This window comes from Pezoporus occidentalis, unplaced genomic scaffold (assembly GCF_034315485.1).
Source record: "Pezoporus occidentalis ecotype Australia unplaced genomic scaffold, CSIRO_AGI_Poc_V1 ctg99, whole genome shotgun sequence".
Taxonomy (NCBI): domain Eukaryota; kingdom Metazoa; phylum Chordata; class Aves; order Psittaciformes; family Psittacidae; genus Pezoporus; species Pezoporus occidentalis.
Window position 1 is genome coordinate 560,477 of NW_026916358.1, and position 19,811 is coordinate 580,287.

Genomic DNA, 19,811 nt, shown 5'->3' on the forward strand with positions numbered 1-19,811 from the left:
GTACAAAAAAAGAGAAGTCTCACCGTGTACCAAAATCTGTAAAGTACCAAACCCTAAATGGAGCTGAAGTGATACAATTATCAGCATTCCCATGGTTTGGAGCAGGGCCTAGACATTTGGTGAGGAGTGGTTTTTTTCATCTGAGATGTACTTGTTGCCATTCCTGTGACAACCTGCCTACATAATTATTTAGAACAGTACCTGCAGATATTATTTTCAAGCTGGCTCTGCTCCCTGAGGAATTAACAGTTATTTATAGGGTTTTGAAGTTATTTGATACTTGAGATAACCATACACCTTCTTGTATCAGTGACCCTGATACTTCACATAGTTTTAATTATTTCTGTAGGCAGAATCCTGGCCCCTTTGATTGTAATTCACACTTGTAATTCACCTTACATGTACACAGGTTGCAAATATCACTGAAACCTAAACCATACTAATAAGAAGTGCTTCCTTTTTGTAGGGAAGCAACACATCTGTCCTAGAGCCATGGAACCCACAGAGCTGCCATGGCCCTGTTGCAAATACTCCCTTGCCAAGATAATCTCACCTGTACTTCTGAATCAGCATCAACATGCTGGAGTTGAAACCAGGTGTCTCTGTTATGATACTTCTGCAGATCTTCTTTCTGTATAGCTACCTTTCCTGGAAATAAAACAAACCAGAAGCACAGTTTAAGACATGCTATATAGCTCCCCAAAAGTACATTTCCATCAAAAACAATTTTTAAAACAATGATTTAAGGACTGTCCTAGTCAAGAAAGGCTTCAGACCAAGGAAGCCTTTCTTTACACAATACATAATTCTTTCTGATGAGCAGCTTTTTCCACTTCGTACTGTGAAAGACTTTTAAATTCCTAACACTGTACTCTAACAGAGTTGAAGCACCAAGCTCTGTGGATAAGCCTGTAAGTATGCTTATAGCAAAAAATATAATTAAAATGTCTTTGACATGACAAACTTATGGGAGAACAGGCTCAAAAATTGTTGGAGAGACATTTTTGAGGCATACATCTATAACAATCCTAAAAGAAAGTTGATGCATAGGGTTACTGCTAACAATATTTTAGGACAAGGCTCTTCACTATAAGGTTTTGTAGAAGGGCAGCAACTAGAGATGTCATTTCACAGCAGATTGCCAGATCTGCATTTTGAGGCCCTGTTGACCTGTCTCCCTCTCTCAAACCTTGCAGAGTTTGCATTCTGCAACCCAGACTCACACAAGTAGCTCCTGAGGAGGGGGGAAAACAAACCAAAAACCATACAGTAGAGCTTCAAAACCCCCCTATATTTTTAACCCCCTCTAACCTCTACCAAATTAGCTGGCTTGGTAGTTATGGCAACAGCAACCAGTTCCGTGCTGTGAACTACATGCATGCCAAGGGATAATACGTATGTGAAGCTGGAACTTTTATCTTGCCCAGTCTCTCATTTTCATTATGTAAAACACTCTCTGAGGGGTAATGAAACTTTTTCCAAGTGTCTGTCTTTATATATATGAAGCAGAGCATGGCATGCCTGAGAAGCACGTGAAAGCAGCTCAGGGAGCAGCTTTGGGCTGGGTGGTTCCCCAGGCACTGAGCAAAGCAGCATATTCAAAATGAAAGAATCTAGGACAGTCAGAGATGTTTACGAGGCTCAAGAAGGCCGGGTTTTGGCAATGTAGTTTGGTACCAGACTTCCTCTGCTAGAGTGAGGTGCTCACAGTTTGCAACCACTGCTTTGCTGCAGAAACACAGTTTCTTTAACCAGATCCTGCTAGATGAAATACACCAATGGACAGTCTTAGTGGGAGAGATTTCCAAGGCTTCCCAAATCCATACAATTTGGCCAGAGGTCAGTAATACATTACCCCAAAGCTTATGAAAGTCACAGCAGTTAGTTATTGCACCTCAGCATTCCCGCACATTTTGGCCTTTTCCTTTAGCTGCTCACCAAGCCCTCCTGTTTGCTGGGGCACTCTGCATACCCTGCTGCAGCTACTGCTGCATTCTTCTGTCAGTCTTGGGCTGCTTCTGGTGACAGTTTCCAGATTTCCAGTCCTAGTTTCTAAACTACTCTGCCATTCTTCCACAACTGCCCTGCATAGTACCCATTAGGGTTTCTGCTCCAGCTTCCACAGAGCTGCTGACCCATTACACCTAAATCTTCCTCATTCTGCCACCAGCACTCCCCTCCCTCTGCTTGTCCTTTATAGAGATTATGAGATCCATCTCTTGGCAAACATTACACTAGAGATTAATGAGGCAGGTTCATTACTAGGCTCTTTATTGGATATGCAGAGCAAGTGACTTGAAACTTCTTAGACAAGCAATAATTTAAATTAAACAAATCTCCTAAATAATACGGCAAAAAGAGTAAGGCATCTGAACTGTGTTGGAACAACATTCAAGTTTTGCTGCTGAGAATCTATAAGATGATGCTCTGTGTATTTTCAAAGCTTCTCCTTTTATTCTTCAATCACAGCAGTTTGTAGGCAACCTAGTTTCTCTAAAGCATTTTGAGAGAGGAATACATCTGAACACATGACCTTCCAGTAACTGCTTTGGACCTCACTTGAAATTGTTTACTTTCACTGCTTGCTACCCTCACTGCACCCTTTAATCTCTTGCAGAAATCCTCCACTCAACTGCAGTGCAGCATGTGCTTCCCAAACACTGTCACCCATAATCAGCCTCATTCACAGTCACCTCTCATGCAGGGAACATCCTTGCGTAAACCTCAAGGATGATTTCACCAACATCTGCACCTGTGCATAAGTGGTGTGTTACCACTGTCCTCTCTTTCAGCAAGGAGTTCCACTGCTCTCTGCATCAAGGATGGCAAGATAACCCAGGTGGGTTTGACCGCACAGTCGGTACGTAATTGCAGCACCAAGTGTTTTGACGCAATGGTACATGCCTCCAGCTTTAAGAGGGTTAATAACATGATGGTACAACTGTTTTGATTAGGAAACTGTTTGAATAGCACTGTTTGCTCTGTACACAAGCAAGTCTTACTAATGAGTGAAACTTATTGACCTGGCTGGCTAGAATCCAAGGTTTTTCACTGTATACCAAATGATCCACAAAGGAGAAACATCTACTATGGGGGGAAGGGTGAGTGTGTGTGTACAAAAGGGCCTATACTTTCGTTAGTCTAAACATATACACAGGTATATTGCTGATAAGGCAGATTGTTTGGTCTGCCCTATTAAACAATCTCTGCATACAGGAACAGCCTGCATAATTTCTATTTATAACTCTACACCTGCACTAGCTATGTCCATTGCTCACCCAACCCACACTCCTCCTCCTCCTCACCAGGCCTGCGTACCGCAGTGCAGGTGCTGAGCCCAATCAGGTCCTGCCCTCATCTATGCAGTCACTGCTCTGCCACTAACTGACCTACATCTGACCTGGCTCAAACAACTTCTAGCCTCACTAGAAGCAGGTTAAACCTAGGCCAATAATCACAAGCTGTTGGCACCTGTCATTTGACCTGACACTACACAATAAGGGCCTATAATTCTCCTAGATGATAAATGTGATACAAGAGGTCAGAAAGGTTTACCACCACTCACTTACAGGATGTTTTCCTCTTTGTGGCTCTTCAGCATGCTCCCAAACTCGAGCCCATTGTCCCTGCTCTTTCTCAAGACTTGGGTGGCAGCCAGGCAGTGGAGAGAGACTCTAAAACTTGCACCTGAGGCACCCAGCCACTCCTGCAGGTTTCCTCAGAGCTGCCCTAGGCTGCAGAGTCCAGGTCTGCGCAAGCTTTTAGACACTATAGAAGGAGGCAGAAGACAGCAAGGCATGCTGAACGGTGTAAGGTGTAATTTCAAAACTTAAGTTACATTTTTAAAAGTTGGATTCTCAGCAACGATGAGGTAGAAGCATTCTTCTCATTGGAACTAATTTCTTTCTGAAGTCTGACATTCACCAGGACCTCAGGTTGGGGCAGGGTAGGTAAACCCTACACACTCCTGCATGTTGTTTGCCCATATGGCAGCCATTTCCCTATGTCCCCCCAGTTCAGACTGAACAGATCTTCACTGGCACATTTAAATCCTCAGCCCTGTGTTCAAAACAAAGATGTGACATGCCACACCTGATCCCTTTCTTCTGTGAATCTCGCTTTAGGGAAAAAAACCAATCTATCAACAACCTCCTGGTAAGCTCATGGATGAATGAAATTACTACTTAGGGCCTGAATGGTTGTCAGGGTGCAAATTCCACTTACGATCCCAGGTGCAAACTGATTTAAGAGCCTCCTACTTTCCCCACCCTACTTTCCCCTGTCCTTGCAGGAGGCTGTACTGGAACTGTTGAGGAAATGGATCCAAACTAAAAAACACAGAACAATGAAAACAATCATTCTGGAGACCAGTAGCGAGTAGCATCCCTCAGGGATCGGTGTTGGGACCGGTCTTGTTCAACATCTTCGTCGCTGACATGGACACTGGGATCAAGTGCACCCTCAGCAAGTTTGCCGATGACACCAAGCTGTGTGGTTCGGTTGATACGCTGGAGGGAAGGAATGCCATCCAGAGGGACCTTGACACGCTTGTGAGGTGGGCTGATGCCAACCTCATGAAGTTTAACCATGTCAAGTGCAAGGTCCTGCACCTGGGTCGGAGCAATCCCAGGCACAGCTACAGGTTGGGCAGAGAAGAGATTCAGAGCAGCCCTGCCGAGAAGGACTTGGGGGTGTTGGTTGATGAGAAAATGAACATGAGCCGGCTTCAGTGTGTGCTTGCAGCCCAGAAAGCCAACCATATCCTGGGCTGCATCAAAAGGAGCGTGACCAGCAGGTCAAAGGAGGTGATCCTGCCCCTCTACTCTGCTCTCGTGAGACACCACTTGGAGTATTGTGTGCAGTTCTGGTGTCCTCAACATAAAAAGGACATGGAACTGTTGGAACAAGTCCAGAGGAGGGCCACGAGGATGATCAGGGGACTGGAGCACCTCCTGTATGAAGAGAGGCTGAGAAAGTTGGGGCTGTTCAGCCTGGGGAAGAGAAGGCTGTGTGGAGACCTCATAGCAGCCTTCCAGTATCTGAAGGGGGGCTATAGGGATGCTGGAGAGGGACTATTCATTAGAGACTGTAGTGATAGGACAAGGGGTAACGGGTTCAAACTTAAACAGGGGAAGTTTAGATTGAATATAAGGAGGAAATTCTTTCCTGTTAGGGTGGTGAGGCACTGGAATGGGTTGCCCAGGGAGCTTGTGAATGCTCCACCCCTGGCAGTGTTCAAGACCAGGTTGGACGAGGCCTTGGGTGATACGATTTAGTGTAAGGTGTCCTTGCCCACGGCAGGGGGGTTGGAACTAGATGATCTTAAGGTCCTTTCCAACCCTAATTATTCTATGATTCTATGATTATTCTAGGAGAAGGGAAGAAGCAGTAAGTTTCAGGGGCCATGTGCGGGTGGTGTTGGCATTTCAACACACAGATAATTTCAACTGACCTGTTTTATGGTTTCTGCACATCAACAAAGACAGAACATAGCAGAAGGTGAATAATTTGGGCACAGAGGAAGACATATGCAACAGAGATGGATAGAGATTTCTGGCTTCTCTGCTTGAGAAGTGCTTGTGGAAGCACTGCACCCTCAGTGCCCATTCCTCACTGGAGTTTCAGAAGCTCTTCTCTGCCAAGTCAGTGCAGTGCATTAGCTTGTCCCTACACATGGCTGGGCTTGTTAACTCAGGGTCTAACACTTCCATACAAAGACTAACAGAGTTGATAATTTGGCTGAAGCATTCTCCACCCAGTCACAACTACCTTCTGTCTGGATTACCTGTTAGTGACAAAAGGATTGGACACTAGTTTGAGGATTACATCTCACCTTTTAATACTCATTTGCCGGTTTGTAGGATGCTTACCTCACAGCTGAGATATGTGACTATTTGTCACATGCTAGATTAGCAGGATATATTTCTTTACAAAAAAAAAAAGTCAAAACAGCAATAGGACAGGAGTTTGTAATTTTAAAAGGGTGCAAGGCTCTACCTGAAGAATGATCCAACAGTTATTTTACAGGATCCTAAAAACAGTGTTTCAGGAGCTCCTGTACCTTCTCTGTAGGCTATCTTTATCTTGGAATACTGGCACAGTGAAAACCACAGAATTTTGCATATTGCTGCCAAGTGAGCTGAACCAATATAATGTAGTACGTTTAATACAACATCCTCCAGTAACACGGACTGCAGCATAGTTAATTTATATAGCAAAGAGTGAAGTCTGAGTCACATGTTAAAAGGTCCCAAATGCCTAATTAATTTAACCATCTTAGCTCTGAGCTGACTACTTTGCTTCCTATGTGCTACAGTATCAGGCAGTAAGAGGACCCGGAAGCTAGCTCAGAAGTTGCTTCATGCTGGTATATTAAGAGCAAAGACACACTATATCGGTGAATTTATTAAAAATAACTGATATGAAAGTGCACAAGGAGAGTCACTTTTAATAGCTGGAAAGACTAAAGACAGATCAGAATTGATTTTAATCAACATTTTAGGCTTTGAAAGCCTTGCAAACTTTAATTACCCTGCAATCTACAACAAAGAAGCACTGCAACTAATCCAGACTGCCTGGAATTTAATAATAATCTGTATGAAAGGTTATTTGTCATCAAATAAAAGTACAGAAACTTTGCAAGACAAGAAGGGCCAGATGCCTGCCTTGTTTGTGAGCACAAATTCACTCAGTTCTCCCATAACATGGAAGAAGACTGAAACAAGCAATCTCCCTACTTGAGGATTAGAAAGATAAGGATGAGAATTAGGGGTAACATGAGGCTTCAGAACCTTGGAAGCAGCAGAATAGCTCCCTCCCAGCTCCTGTGCAGTGCACCATGAAGCACAAGCACTACTACACCATTGGCTACCATGGGTAAGAAGTGGTGGAGATAACAGCAGAACACTACACAGCAGTGGTGCCTCCTAAGGCCTGTAGTACTAAGGTGTACTACAATCATGACCCCAGTTTTGTTTGTTTTTTAAATAACTAGTGCAAATATAATATCACCTATGAAACCCATTTTTTCCCTTTGTGGTATTTATCTTGGATAATAAGGCAGAGAAACGTAGGCTGCAGGTAAGACATAGCTTCTATCCTTAACAGCAGCAAGCTGCAGCTTTGCATGGACTATATCAGGGTAGTTTTGCTAACCACAGTCCTGAAGAGCTCACCTAACTTACAGAGCAATTTCTACTCTCCCTGTTTAAAAAAAAAAAAAAAAAGAAAAATCAACCTGAAAAACACCACCTACCCAACCACACCTCTGGTACCAATTCTCTGCCAGCTGCTCTCTGGGCCCTTAAAATCCCCATACATTTGAGAAAGGTGTGATAGCCACCATGGTTGGCTGGTTGCAATGGGAAAACAGTCCTAAAATCTAGCTTAGCCGTCACTGTTGCCTGACTTACAGTAGGCACCAAGGCCCTGAGCATGCTGCTTGCACTGAGCAACTGCCTCCTTAATTCTCTCCATCACCAGTCCCTCCCAGGTACTTATTCCCCAGCACATTATGGGGGGCCAAGACTTGATACAGTGGATTTACTTTTTCCCTCAAGAGCTTCACAGGGGGTGCACATTCAGGTTTCTACTTAACACAGATGTTAGCATGTCAGTTACATGCATCTTGTTGCCTAAACAAATTAGGTACTGGGGTGAAAACAAAGAAACAAACAAACCTGATTTGTGAATTAAGTACAGGATAAATAATTGTGTACATGTTTCCTGAAGGCATCTGATATTAACTATTCTACCAGCGCACTGTTACATGATTTGGTGTGGTACATTTTCTGTTTTTTTTTTTTAACTGATCTGTAAGTTCAAGGTCACAGCCTGGCAGCCTGAACTGTCTGTTAGGCTCCTAGGAGAATACCAGCTCAGGGCATATGATGGAGATGGTTTTCTTCAGTAAATCTAGCTCAAGTATTAAAGGTGAGAAATGCCTTCTCTCCCATTGTATTGGCACAGCTTGCCTCATTCAACATTTCCAAAAAACTAAACACAAAGTGTCAAAAATTAGTAATTAAAGAGCATGTATTTACATTTACCTTACTTAGCAGCACTACTATCCTAATATTCCTTCTACTGCATACAGCCAGAGGTACCTTATTTCCCATTACAACTGGAAGGGTACCAATTGACAGTTGTTCAAGTTAACGGTGTTTTTAAGATTGTATCAACTAGATGGAAAGAGCGATCCTAGGTATTATACAGACCCATGCTCCATCAAACTAGCCTACTACTCCTATTTGATCGTTTGGAAACAAACCAACAGATCTATTTTTTTCCCACTCAAAGCAGTTCAACACACTATATAAATCAGTACATAAACTCTAGCCAGTAAGAGTCAAGACACACAATACCAATTAGACAACTTTAGACTAGTTTACTTCCTCAGTAACTGTGTATTTGCTACGTTTCCTCCAGAAAAAAAAGACAAATCACATTTCGGATCCATTGAGCTCTGCTTTGTCTTCATTATATTTGCTTTTCAACTGTCATCCAAGATTCTTCCAAGACACATTGTTCAAGCTAACAATCCTAGGTGACTTAGTAAATTATAATGAGGAAAATGCAAACACAATAAACAAACATGCAAACTCAAAGATATCTTTATCTGCACAATCCTCCCATCCTGTATGCCAAAACGCTACAGTGTGTTCCAAAACATATCTGCTGCACATGTGTCCAGTTTCTGAGTTTGTTTTGTTTCTCCTCGGAAGTTTCTGTCAGAGGTTTCAGGGGGTTCTTGTTTTTCTCGCCCCTACTCCTTCCGCTTTTGGTGGCTTGAGCATTCTCGTCTGTCACACACTGAGCCGCAGTTCTAATGTTAAAGAATTTACCATCACAAACTTGTGCTTCATATTTGAGTAAATAAAAACATGCCTGCTCTGAGCTTCAGTCACCCTGGAAATCAATATTAAAACACCAAGAGAAAGTTCTGACAAGTAGTGACTAAAAAAGAACTCTGCTAGTCCAACCAAAAAACAGCCACTTGCCAAATTCTCACCATACCGACACACATGCACCGTCCTCTGTTTCAAAACCCGCACAAACCCAGCCAAACAATGCAAACAGATGTGTTAAACATACCAGATCACACAGGAAACACGGGCAAATTCACAAGCTCAGTAACATCTGAACTTAAAATTAGTCTCCCTGGATGGAAGACACAACCCCCAACACCCTTCTCTGAGAAAGTTTGTTGCTGGACAAACATGGGTAAACACATTTTCTTCAGCAGAAGTGTCTCATGATGACATAATATAATAAGATATCTCTGTAATGCAAACAAAGGGCCTCTATTTGCAGAATTCAGCGGTTCAGTGGAAAATTGCTTATTCTTGCACTACTCTGACCAAACTCACTTAATAGGGACCTCTTCCAAACCTCCCTTACTCAAGCCCCTGCAAGAAAAGGTCTCTTAAGACTGAGCTGAAGATACACATACAGCAGCTGTTCTCTTTAAACCTTAGACTTTGTTTCAATGAAAGAGTTTCCTTTCTCAAAAAAACCTCCACACTTCAGCTTTGCTGCTGCTGACTCCTGTCAATAGGAACTACTGAAAATAACCACATGCAGTTGCTCCAGAGCACTGTTCTCTTTCCAGAACATTTTCCTATTACAAGCAGAACTTACAGAGTTAGTATCAATGTGACAGTAATGCTGGATTTTTTTCTTCTCTCCATTGCTATTTATCATACTTCCAATTCTTTGAAATGCTTTTCAAAATATGCCTGTGATAAGGAGGGAGGGGAAGAGAGAGTGGAAGAGGGGAAAACTCAGCCTACAACAGCCAACATGTACTGTAAAATCTCAGCATAGACAGGTGACACTGGAATTTTGACTTTTAGTGCTACATCAGTATAGTAACACACCAGTCTGCCTACCTACAGATTCCACAACGCATACAAAAAAACAAAACAAAACAAAACAAAAAAAATCAACATTGTCTCTTCTTGAAAAGGTAGTGAAAAACAGAAACCTGATCAATCATTTCAGTATCCAAAAAGTCTCTTTATATCTTTTCTCCAAGTCCTTCTTTTCACAAACTGCTCCCAGTACCTTTAAGGTGAGATTACTCCACTAGCTCCTGAAGATTTCCCCTCCAGTGTCAGAGCCTGACTATTAAAACAGCAACTTTGGACACATGGAGAAAAGGAAACAATTTGCACTTCTCCATCTGCAGTTTCATGGATCTGGCTTGTGTTAAGTGTTTGGAGACCCTTGTTCAAAGAGAGGGAGTAAAGCCCTGAGCAAGAAAAATCCCAGTCCGTGGCCTGTTCATAGGTCACTGCAGCTGCAGAAAACTGGTGTCACACAAGACATCAGATGAGGCAATTTAAACTATGAGAAACTCATCAGAAAGGCGATATTACTTTCACGTTACCAGGGGAAACTATAGAGATTAGAAAGACCAAAAAGCTTTCCAAAAGCTCACTCAAAAATCAGAAACTGATGCCCTCCTCCCCAGGATGCTAGATCTTGTACACACATGAGCTCAGTTAGGGGAGTGAAGACCCAGTTTTCTAGCTTTATGTAAAACATAAAATAATTAATGAATAATTAAAGAAAAAGCTAGTGACTGCATAACAAATGTAAAGATACATACAAAGAGATCTGCACCACCACCCCATGCGCTTTAACATAGTGCATTTTACAATATTATACAAACTCTTGCTCAGCATTTCTTGCTCAGCATCAGACAACTTCCTCGCTAGAAGCTCTGTCAAAACATACACACCTCACTGACAGCTACAGTCATGTTCTACTGTAATTAGTAAAATGGTAGTCATACATGACTTCCTTCAAAAGAGATGAAAAGCTGAAAAAAATCCAACAGTTAAAATTACTTAAAGTGGAAACTGTTCTGCTCAATAACAACTAGGCTTTTACAAGACTTTTATCCCTGAAGAGATAAATGGAGTATCATGCAATTTGCTGCAGGTGAAATGCATAGCAAATACCATGTGGAAAAGCAAAGGTCTTGCCCACATGAAGACACTGGAAGTCTTACAGAGCTATTCTGTAGGCAATAGCTTGCTCTGATATGCTCTATAAAATTCTGTCATCATTGTATTGTGCGCACCTATGACCAGCAGGTATTATTCTGCATGTCATTAAGATAGTCATATGGTAGCCATACAGGCAAGGGTAATGAGGCCTGGAAGAGTGCAAGACTAAAGGCCTTGCATTTAGGGAAAAAAACAATGAATCCAGTAACAAGTGATGCTGCCAGCATTTAAACAACACTTTATTGCCTATTTCAGTTAAACTGCAATCTGCATTTACTATCACAACAGAGAGCATCTACCTGCCAGACTTTTTTAATATGTAATACTGCAGGCATTTTTGTCACTTGACAAAAAGGACAATCCTGAACAGTACGTGCAACTGTCACTGTCAGTCCTATTGAACTCCCAATTCATAGGACTACATATGATCTAACAGTTAAAATCCAAGAGAAGCAAGCTGTAAATAAAATAAGAATTTATGAGCACATACCTATGATGGAATCCCTTCGAAAAACATCTCTGTCAAAAATATAAAATGACAGATGGCGAAAGGTCCGAGGAATTTCACAGTAAAAGTCTTCTCCATAGAAGGGGCTGGGTAAACAAAAAACAACATACACATAAACATACACACAAAAAAAAGAAATTAGTGTTGATATCCTGGAGGAGCCAGTGTGTTCATACTTCACACCCAGAGCATCACTCCGGGCTCTGATGGTCTTTCCCACCCATGAATGTGTGCCTTCAAGCACACTGTCTTAACTATCCTAAACACCCACATAACAAGATTTCTTCATATGCAAAAAACTCAATAGATACTTCTTTTTATTTGGAAAATAAATGTCTCAAAATAAAGAAGGCAGAGACCAAATAAGACTGTATATTATTTGTTAAGATAAAGTGCCCTGAAAAGTGGTGAGAGGCCCCTGCTGTCACACTGTGCTTACAATAGACCATTATGACAAAGATCACTAAAGCATACCCATACTGCATGAGCAAAATACAGCATGGTTCATGGCATATATAGTTAAATATTTATTTAAAAGGATATGGTTTATTTAAAATAAAATGCCTACAGCCACTGCCTCTTTCCCCATCCCCTGCAATGTTTCTTATTAAAACTCAGATTCAGTCAACTGATGGTAACTAAGCCTTGGAGCTGGCATGATGCCTGCTACCTGATAGTGCTGCATATCTGTCTATTTTTGCATTCTGGAATTGTGTAGAATAAGTTCCTTTACAGTAAGACTAGATTTAAAAAAAAAAATAAATACTATCTCAGCATGAAAAGCTCTTTAGAGACTTCCAGGGCTTTCTTTGGATCTTATCAATTTAAATGGAGAAAAAGAAAATCTCAGACACCTAATAGCAACCCTTTCAGTTTCTCTCTATCCAATTATATGGGAAAGGATTTACTCCTAAGAACTATAAGCATGTATCAACATTATTTATTCATTGACAGGTCTACCATTTTACACACACTTTTCAATCCTAGTCACTCATGCCTCAGTAGATCTAAATGAGTGGATGTAGTCTGAGTCATATGAACAAATACAGCAAGCACTGCAGATATAGACTTAAAAATAAATCTAATTCCAACAGGCCAAAAGCCAGCAGGATTTTTTTCTTCCTTTTTAAACACAGAACTCCTTATTGTCTTGGCTAAGCAAAAAAATGGGAGACAGAACTGTGCTGTAGCTTTAACCATTATTAAAGGCTTTTTCTGTCAGAAAATTAGATATCAAAAAATATTAATATTTCTTTGCATTAGCTTCATTTTTTTTTTTTAGCATTTTGTCAGGAGACATCATTGCCTGGGCTTCTTTCAGAATATTTTACATCACCATGCACTTTTGCTTGTATTTCTGCCTACAGTAAAAATACACTCCCCCAGAATTACCACATTCCCTCAAGAGCTAGCTGCCAAGTCTCACTCAAAACACACAGGCAATGCAACTTAGCTAAGCACTCCGTGTTTGAAGGGAATATGCCACATTAATTTTATGAAGTCTAGAGACATCACCCAGTATTCAGTAAGAATATTATTTAAGTCACTAGTCCAACAGCCATATGCAAGAATATATATTGGATAAACAACAAAGTGCAAGGCATACCTACAGGTTAAACATACACCACTGGAAACGTTTTCCCATTCCTTGAAATAAATGCATCCAGCTGTGAGCTATGGCAACCAGCATGAGCCCCACTCAGTCATTCCTACAGTGAAGGCAGGGGAGAAAATCTAACAGGCAGAAATGGAAGCTGTTTTGACTGTCCCAACTGCCCCCAACAGCACTCTCAGTTATGTCTTCTTTTATTTGGAATCAGGAATTCAGCAGCCACTACTTCAGGCACAAAATAAAAGTGTTCTGTGGTACAAGCAGCTTCTACCAAACTGGGAACTATTTGACTGTTCCAGCAGCCACGTTTCTGCTGGTGGCCCCAAGGGCCTCATTCTGCACACATCACTTGGTGCAAGTTTTCACACACAAGCTGAACCCGAGGGGGCTACACAAATGCAGAAACATAGCCCAGATATCTAGCGCATTACACATGCAAAACACTTGCATCATTCCGAGGCCTAATACTCCGCTCAGACATAAAATTGTCCTTTCTGCTGGAACAATGTGACAGATGAATTTACTATCATGAAACGATACTTAATGAACTGTAGATGATACATCCAATCCTCTGTCAAGAATTTAAGGGAAGCTTCCATATACTGGAAGTCTAAAGTCAATGTAAATACATGTGAGACTTGCACCGAGCATACCTGAATTCAGCTTAGCTGATTCTGGAGAAAAGAGCAGAGAAGAGACAACAACTGGGGCCTTTGGCAAGTGCCCTATTAATGTCTGCTATTGTGGGGGGGGTCAGGGCAGAAGATAACTAAGACCACACCACAGCAAAACAAACATGAGAATCAGAAAAGCTGAGTGCACAAGAAGCATCATCCAGTTCAACACATGGTACCAGAAAGAGACTGATTAACAAAAGAAATGATGTGGTGGGTGACTTAGCCATGTAGGGACCACATCTGGGCATTACTTTTCTGCACAAGGCTTGTCAGCCTGAGCAGAGCCCACTGGCAGGCACTCTTCACAGGATGCATTATTTGCAGCCATTGTCACCACAAGTTTTGTTCTACTCTTGGCTTTCCCCCTCCAAGATCTTGTACTTTTGTAGATTCAAAACCTCTCATCACTCAGGTAACACCCCTGAGGTGCTCTGCACTCTTAATTAGTATAAGCAAGCAGATTTCCAACACAAGTGCACTCGCTCTACGCTGGATAATTAGCCACCAAAGCTCTAACTGTAAAGATACATATGGAGATAAATCTGATACCCCCTCACCCCAATCCTGCGTTGCTTTGTAGAAACAGTATCTTCTTTCTGAAAGAATCAAAAGTTACCACACAAAAGCTTCCAGCTTCCACTTCAATGTGTGCTTTTTCTCCATGTATCTCTTGAGAACAGTACTCACTTTGTCTCCCACCCAGACCTGAAGAGCAAGAGGTCGCAGCAGTCAAACCCCATGATTTATTTCCCAAGCTAACTTCTCTTGAGCATGAGCCCCAGGGCTGCAGAACAGTTTTTCCAAAAGAACAGCTGAATTCCTCCCTCAGTGCCCCCTCTCTCCCCAAAGCCAGGATTAGTTTGATTTGGCTTCGGTAAGTACTTTTATTTTGACATAGCAATTAATAAAAAGCAGCAGCATCTGCCTACACAGCCCTCAAGAGTCTGACAAGATCCTCCAAAACAAATACTAGAACTAGACTGGCTGAAAACTTGGGAATCTTTCAGAACCAAGTGAGTTCAGATGCAACTTCCAGATTTTGAGTTCAGCTTTCCTTGTGGATTCAGAGAAATTTTAATCATTCAAAGAGAAAGGAAAATGATGAGTCCCCCCTTCCCAACCTTGCAGCCAGCACAATGGAAGGGCATGGACAAGACCACTGTTGTCATTATTTCAGTTCCTTTTGGACTTAAATGACAGGACGTAACTGCTGAGGGCAATACCTTGCAAGGACACATACAGTGGGCCTCCACTGTAAATGCAATTCAGCTCCTTCCAAGTTCAATATAAAGCCATTTTCAAACCCAGCTTCTTCAGCAGACTACTAAGTTTAGAACAGTTTTACTAACTTTTTAGTTTTGCTATCACACCGATGAGCAGGCATCAACTACTCTTAGTTATTAAATGGGGCTTGTTCTAAGTCACTGTTTCTTGTTCTCCTGACAGGATGAGAAACTGCAAAGAAAGAACTGCATCAATTTTAAAAACCTTGCTCTAAGCTTTCAGACACAGAAGGGTCTGACGCTGTAGCCTTCTACTCTATGTACTGTCACTTCACACACTTTTCTTATCTCTTTTCCAGTAGATACCTATCACCTTACTATGCTCTGAATGAGGGAAGCTCTACCTCAGCAGTAGAGGTAATCCTTTTCTCAGGAAGCATGGGGCTCATACTGCACAGCTTTTATCCAGCTCCTACCACCAACACATACACTGATTGACCTCTCTTTGGGACACTTCCCCTAGGACGCTCCCACAGCTCTCGGCACAGAAGAGACATACACACATCGCCCCCCCCCAAAAGTCAAGTAAAAGCATAAAGAATGGTGCAATGGATTTCAATCTTCAGGCATACACTCAAAAAAAAAAAATAAAAAAAATCTTGCTTGCTCTGAATGCTCACAGAAGCAGGAATACCAAGGAATCAAACCCAAAAAGTTCCCTCTAGGTACTGTTTCACTCTCAGCTATCCAGCTTAGAGCCCTTCCCATTTCAAGGTATCTATTTTTGAACCTCCTCTAATGTATGTTTTGGCAATGGGTATTTTCAAGAGGAGACAGGGAAGGAGAAGAGAAACAAATTACTGTGTAGATCAAGCGGAATGAAAGCAAATAAGGAAGAGAATCCTCATTTCAAACATAATGAATGGGAACTTCTTCCCCTATAAAAGGTTCAAAATTTGTTCATTTTACATGTTTTACATAACTCCAGAAACATGCTTGCAATTTAAATTCCATACCTTCACATATCTAATGAAATCATCACAAATAATATTAACAGAGAGGAAGAGACTTCATAAAACAAGTCTCAGTGTAGAAACATTTCTTTAGTTTCAGGCTGTGTTGCAAAAGCTTGTGCTTGTTTCTCAATACTTAGGATTTGCTAAAGCAGTTTTGTCTTTGTTTTGGCACCAGTACTTCAGTGGATGAAGTGCAAGAGCTGCATGATGAATAATAATGAAACCCCTCAAACCAGAATTCTTTGTGTACAGCTTTTTCTTTTTTTTAAACTGCTTTTGTGATGATTGAAAGTAAGGACTATTAACATGCCACAGACAACTCCACATCCTCTGACTATTTTAAAATGTTTAGAAATACTGGATTCATCCTGCTGCATGAACTTAAAGACCAGAGTTCACATCACCATGTGAGTGGGAAGCAAGATCAGTCTGTACAAAGGAGTACACTTGCTTGTTTCTACTACTAAGTTTTTCCTACTACTTAGCTAATACATTTTAGACTGTGCTTTGCAGTGTATGTAAAGGGAGTGGGGCAGAGAAGGTTTATTCAAAGCAGATACAGCAAGCCAAATAGAAATCTGAATGCACTTCAGTCTTCTGCTAGACACAGAGCTAGGAGACAACAGGAAAGTAAAGTTGGCAGATGTCACGGTAGCTTCCTTACACAATTTATTAAAAATACCTAGTATCATATTTGAAGCACAGATCTGGCAGAGGGCATGCAGCAGGAAGTATATGGCCAGAAGGCAATATCTAAATCCAAACATACCAATTATGGCCACTGTTAAGCCTCCCAGACATCCACCGAGACAAAGGCAGATTTTTCCTTGTGTCCCTGTGCAGACACACCCAGATGGACAGTGCTGTGCTATAGCCACAACCACCCCTACTACACAGAGAAAAAAGTAAAGCAGTTCGCATTTTCTCAACCCCATGCTCAGAGGGGAGAGACAGACACTCAAGCTATAGTTATCATCCTCACTTGACAGTTGCTGGTATGGCTCATTGAGGCTTACAGGGATTATGATAACTTGGAGCAGCAGCCATTTGGCCCCAGTCACCTCCCAAAATATTCTGTAAGACGACACACACAAACAACAGAAGTCACATTACAGCTGCATTTACTTTCTTTTTTTTTTTTCTAATCAGTCAAAGCAGCCTACACTACCATCAATTGTTTCTCATATGGGTGGCTCTTCATGTGGATAAATGCTCTTATTAATAAACCCTGCCTCAGGTCTCAAGGCTCACTTCATTCTCCACCTTCCACTGAGTTTTGCTTCCCTTCCTTGTGCCCTTCCCAGATGTATTACTTCCCTACACAACCACACAGTCCTTGCCTTCAATAACATCCCTGACCAGGCTGAAGTTGTATCCATACCCATTTTATCTCTGTTCCTTAAAGGCTTGGTTTTTTTTTCAGAATTAAAGTCTACTGACATTAGGAATTCAAGCCACAGTTAGATGTAGCGGAGTGCAGAAGATGGCAGGCCCTGGGGCAGACAGCACACTGAGGAGTAAGCTGGAAGCAAGCAGGAGAGAAGCTGCAAACTATGCTAAAGCATTCAGCTCAAGGCTTCTTTACTTAAGGCATCCAGGCTTGGGAAAGCTGTTATTTCAAGGAAGGAAACTAGCAATATAAGAATATGGAAGTAGCTAATGGAACTAACTCAGATACAGCAGCTAATTTTGTCAATGGCCCAACTAAGGGAAACAACTCTGTGTTTAAATTTTGAGAAGTGGCCTGCTTCCAAGATGTTATCAGAACATAAGAGAAGTTTAGCTATGCAGTCATGAACTCCAAACATAGGAAAACAGGGGTTTAAGCAAGTCCACAACTAAAAAGCAACATTAAATATGGCAGTGGAATTACTTAGAAAAAGTTCTGAGAGCTACTGGTTGAGTATGTTACCTGATCCAGAGCAAAGACACAGCAACCTCTTGTTAAAAACAACAGTCTTAACTATGATTTTACAGCACATTTCACCATACACTCACAAGCACACTGCAGACTTGTAGTTCTCACTGTTACCTTCACTAGAGACAAGAAGACTGGGGGTAGGGAAAGTGCCTCTGGCTTCATTTGCTGTTTCATTCAGGCTTTGATCACTATGTTTAGCATGTGAAAAATTCCTCAGTGAAATAGTGGAGAACTAAATCACAGACTCAAGACGCTTGGCTCACCCCTCTGAAGCACACAGTGTCAGCCATTTGATTCTTAGCGTACAACGGTTTTTGCCTTTATTCATATCCTTGAAACAAATTTAGAGATGTCACATTCCTTCCATTCTTCACCTATGATTTGAGAAGCTGCCTTGATTTCCTGCTGCAGCTGACACTGCCCTTTAAGTGAATGGAAACATTTGATGCAACCAGCAAAGGCAAAGTCAGTCTTAATGCCAATGGGCAGAGAAAGTTTATCCGCAGGGAAGATATGTAGCTAGGACCAAGTCCTGGATGGTGAAGCCTGAAGTTCAGCAAGGCGACGTTCAAGGTACTGCACATGGGTTGGGGCAATCCCAAGCAATACAGGCTGAACAGAGATTGGACTGAGAGCAGCTATGAGAAGAAAGACTTGGGAGAGTGCTGGTTGATGAGAAGCTCAACATGAGCTGGCAATGTGTGCTCGTAGCACAGAAAGCCAACCGCGTGCTGGGCTGCATGGCCAGCAGCTCAAAGGAGGTGATCCCGCCCCTCTACTCTGCTCTAGTGAGACTCCACCTGGAGTACTGCATCCAGCTCTGGGGCCCCCAGCATGAGAAGGACATGGACCTGGTGGAGTGAGTGCAGAGGAGGCCATGAAGATGATCAGAGGCTGGAGCACCTCTCCTATGAAGACAGGCTGAGAGAGCTGGGCTTGCTCAGCCTGGAGAAGAGACAGCTCTGGGGAGATCTTAGAGCAGCTTCCAGTACCTAAAGGGGACTACGAGGGATCTTGAAGAAGGAATTTATACAAGGGTGTGTAGTGACAGGACAAGGGGGAATAGTCTTAAACTGAAGGAGGGTAGATTTAGATTAGGCATTAGGAAGAAGCTCTTTACTGTGAGGGCAGTGAGGCAATGGGACAGGTTGCTCAGAGCAGCTATGGCTGCCCCATCCCTGGCAGTGCTCAAGGCTGAGTTGGACAGGGCTTTGAGCAGCCTGGCCTAGTGGAAGGTGTCCCTGCCTGTGGCAGGGAGGTGGGAGCTAGATCTTTAAGGTCCCTTCCAACCCAAACCATTTGGTGATTCTAAGTTTGAAATTATTCGTGGAGGAAGCCAAGTAGTTGGTTCAGCAGAGGAAATTAATTGGCAAAATTCTTATCAGGCTTTCTACTGGCAGCTAGGAATTCAAGAAAAGTTATAGACCTCTGCATTTAAAAGAACAGTAAATTCTCACACGTTCCTTAGGATGTAAAATAAATTAGTCCCTTCACATACCTCTCTGCTAGGTTATATGGAGTGGATCCAATTCTATCCAGTGCCTTTGCAGATGATGGTAGTGTAAATATTGAACAACAAACACAAAACAGAGGAGCGTGTTAAATCCTGGCTCTAACTGACCTCTCCCTCATATCTTATGACTTGCATGTGACCTTCTTAGAATTTACTAAAAGCTTGTGCCAAGGAGTTTATGAAAACAGTGCTGCTTGAAGAGTTCAAGATTCTCTTCCTGGGAACCTAGAGAACTTGCTCTGACCAACCCAAGGGTTCCCTGTGCTTGTCCAAAGATCCCCAGAGAAGTCAGATGACCCCAACTGCCCCACATAAACAGTACTTTC

The 19,811-nt window shown here is 42.1% G+C and overlaps 1 protein-coding gene across 2 annotated transcripts in view; it reads right to left on the reverse strand.

Moving 5' to 3' along the window:
- The window catches only part of RASA3 (RAS p21 protein activator 3), a 132,824-nt gene that overhangs the window by 69,026 nt on the left and 43,987 nt on the right, over positions 1-19,811 (reverse strand). For both annotated transcript variants that reach the window (XM_062606956.1, XM_062606955.1), the window contains exons 3-4: positions 11,506-11,609; positions 554-648 (exon numbers count right to left, since the gene is read on the reverse strand). In XM_062606956.1, the coding sequence (XP_062462940.1) occupies positions 554-648; positions 11,506-11,609 (199 nt within the window). The remainder of the gene's footprint in view (positions 1-553; positions 649-11,505; positions 11,610-19,811) is intronic.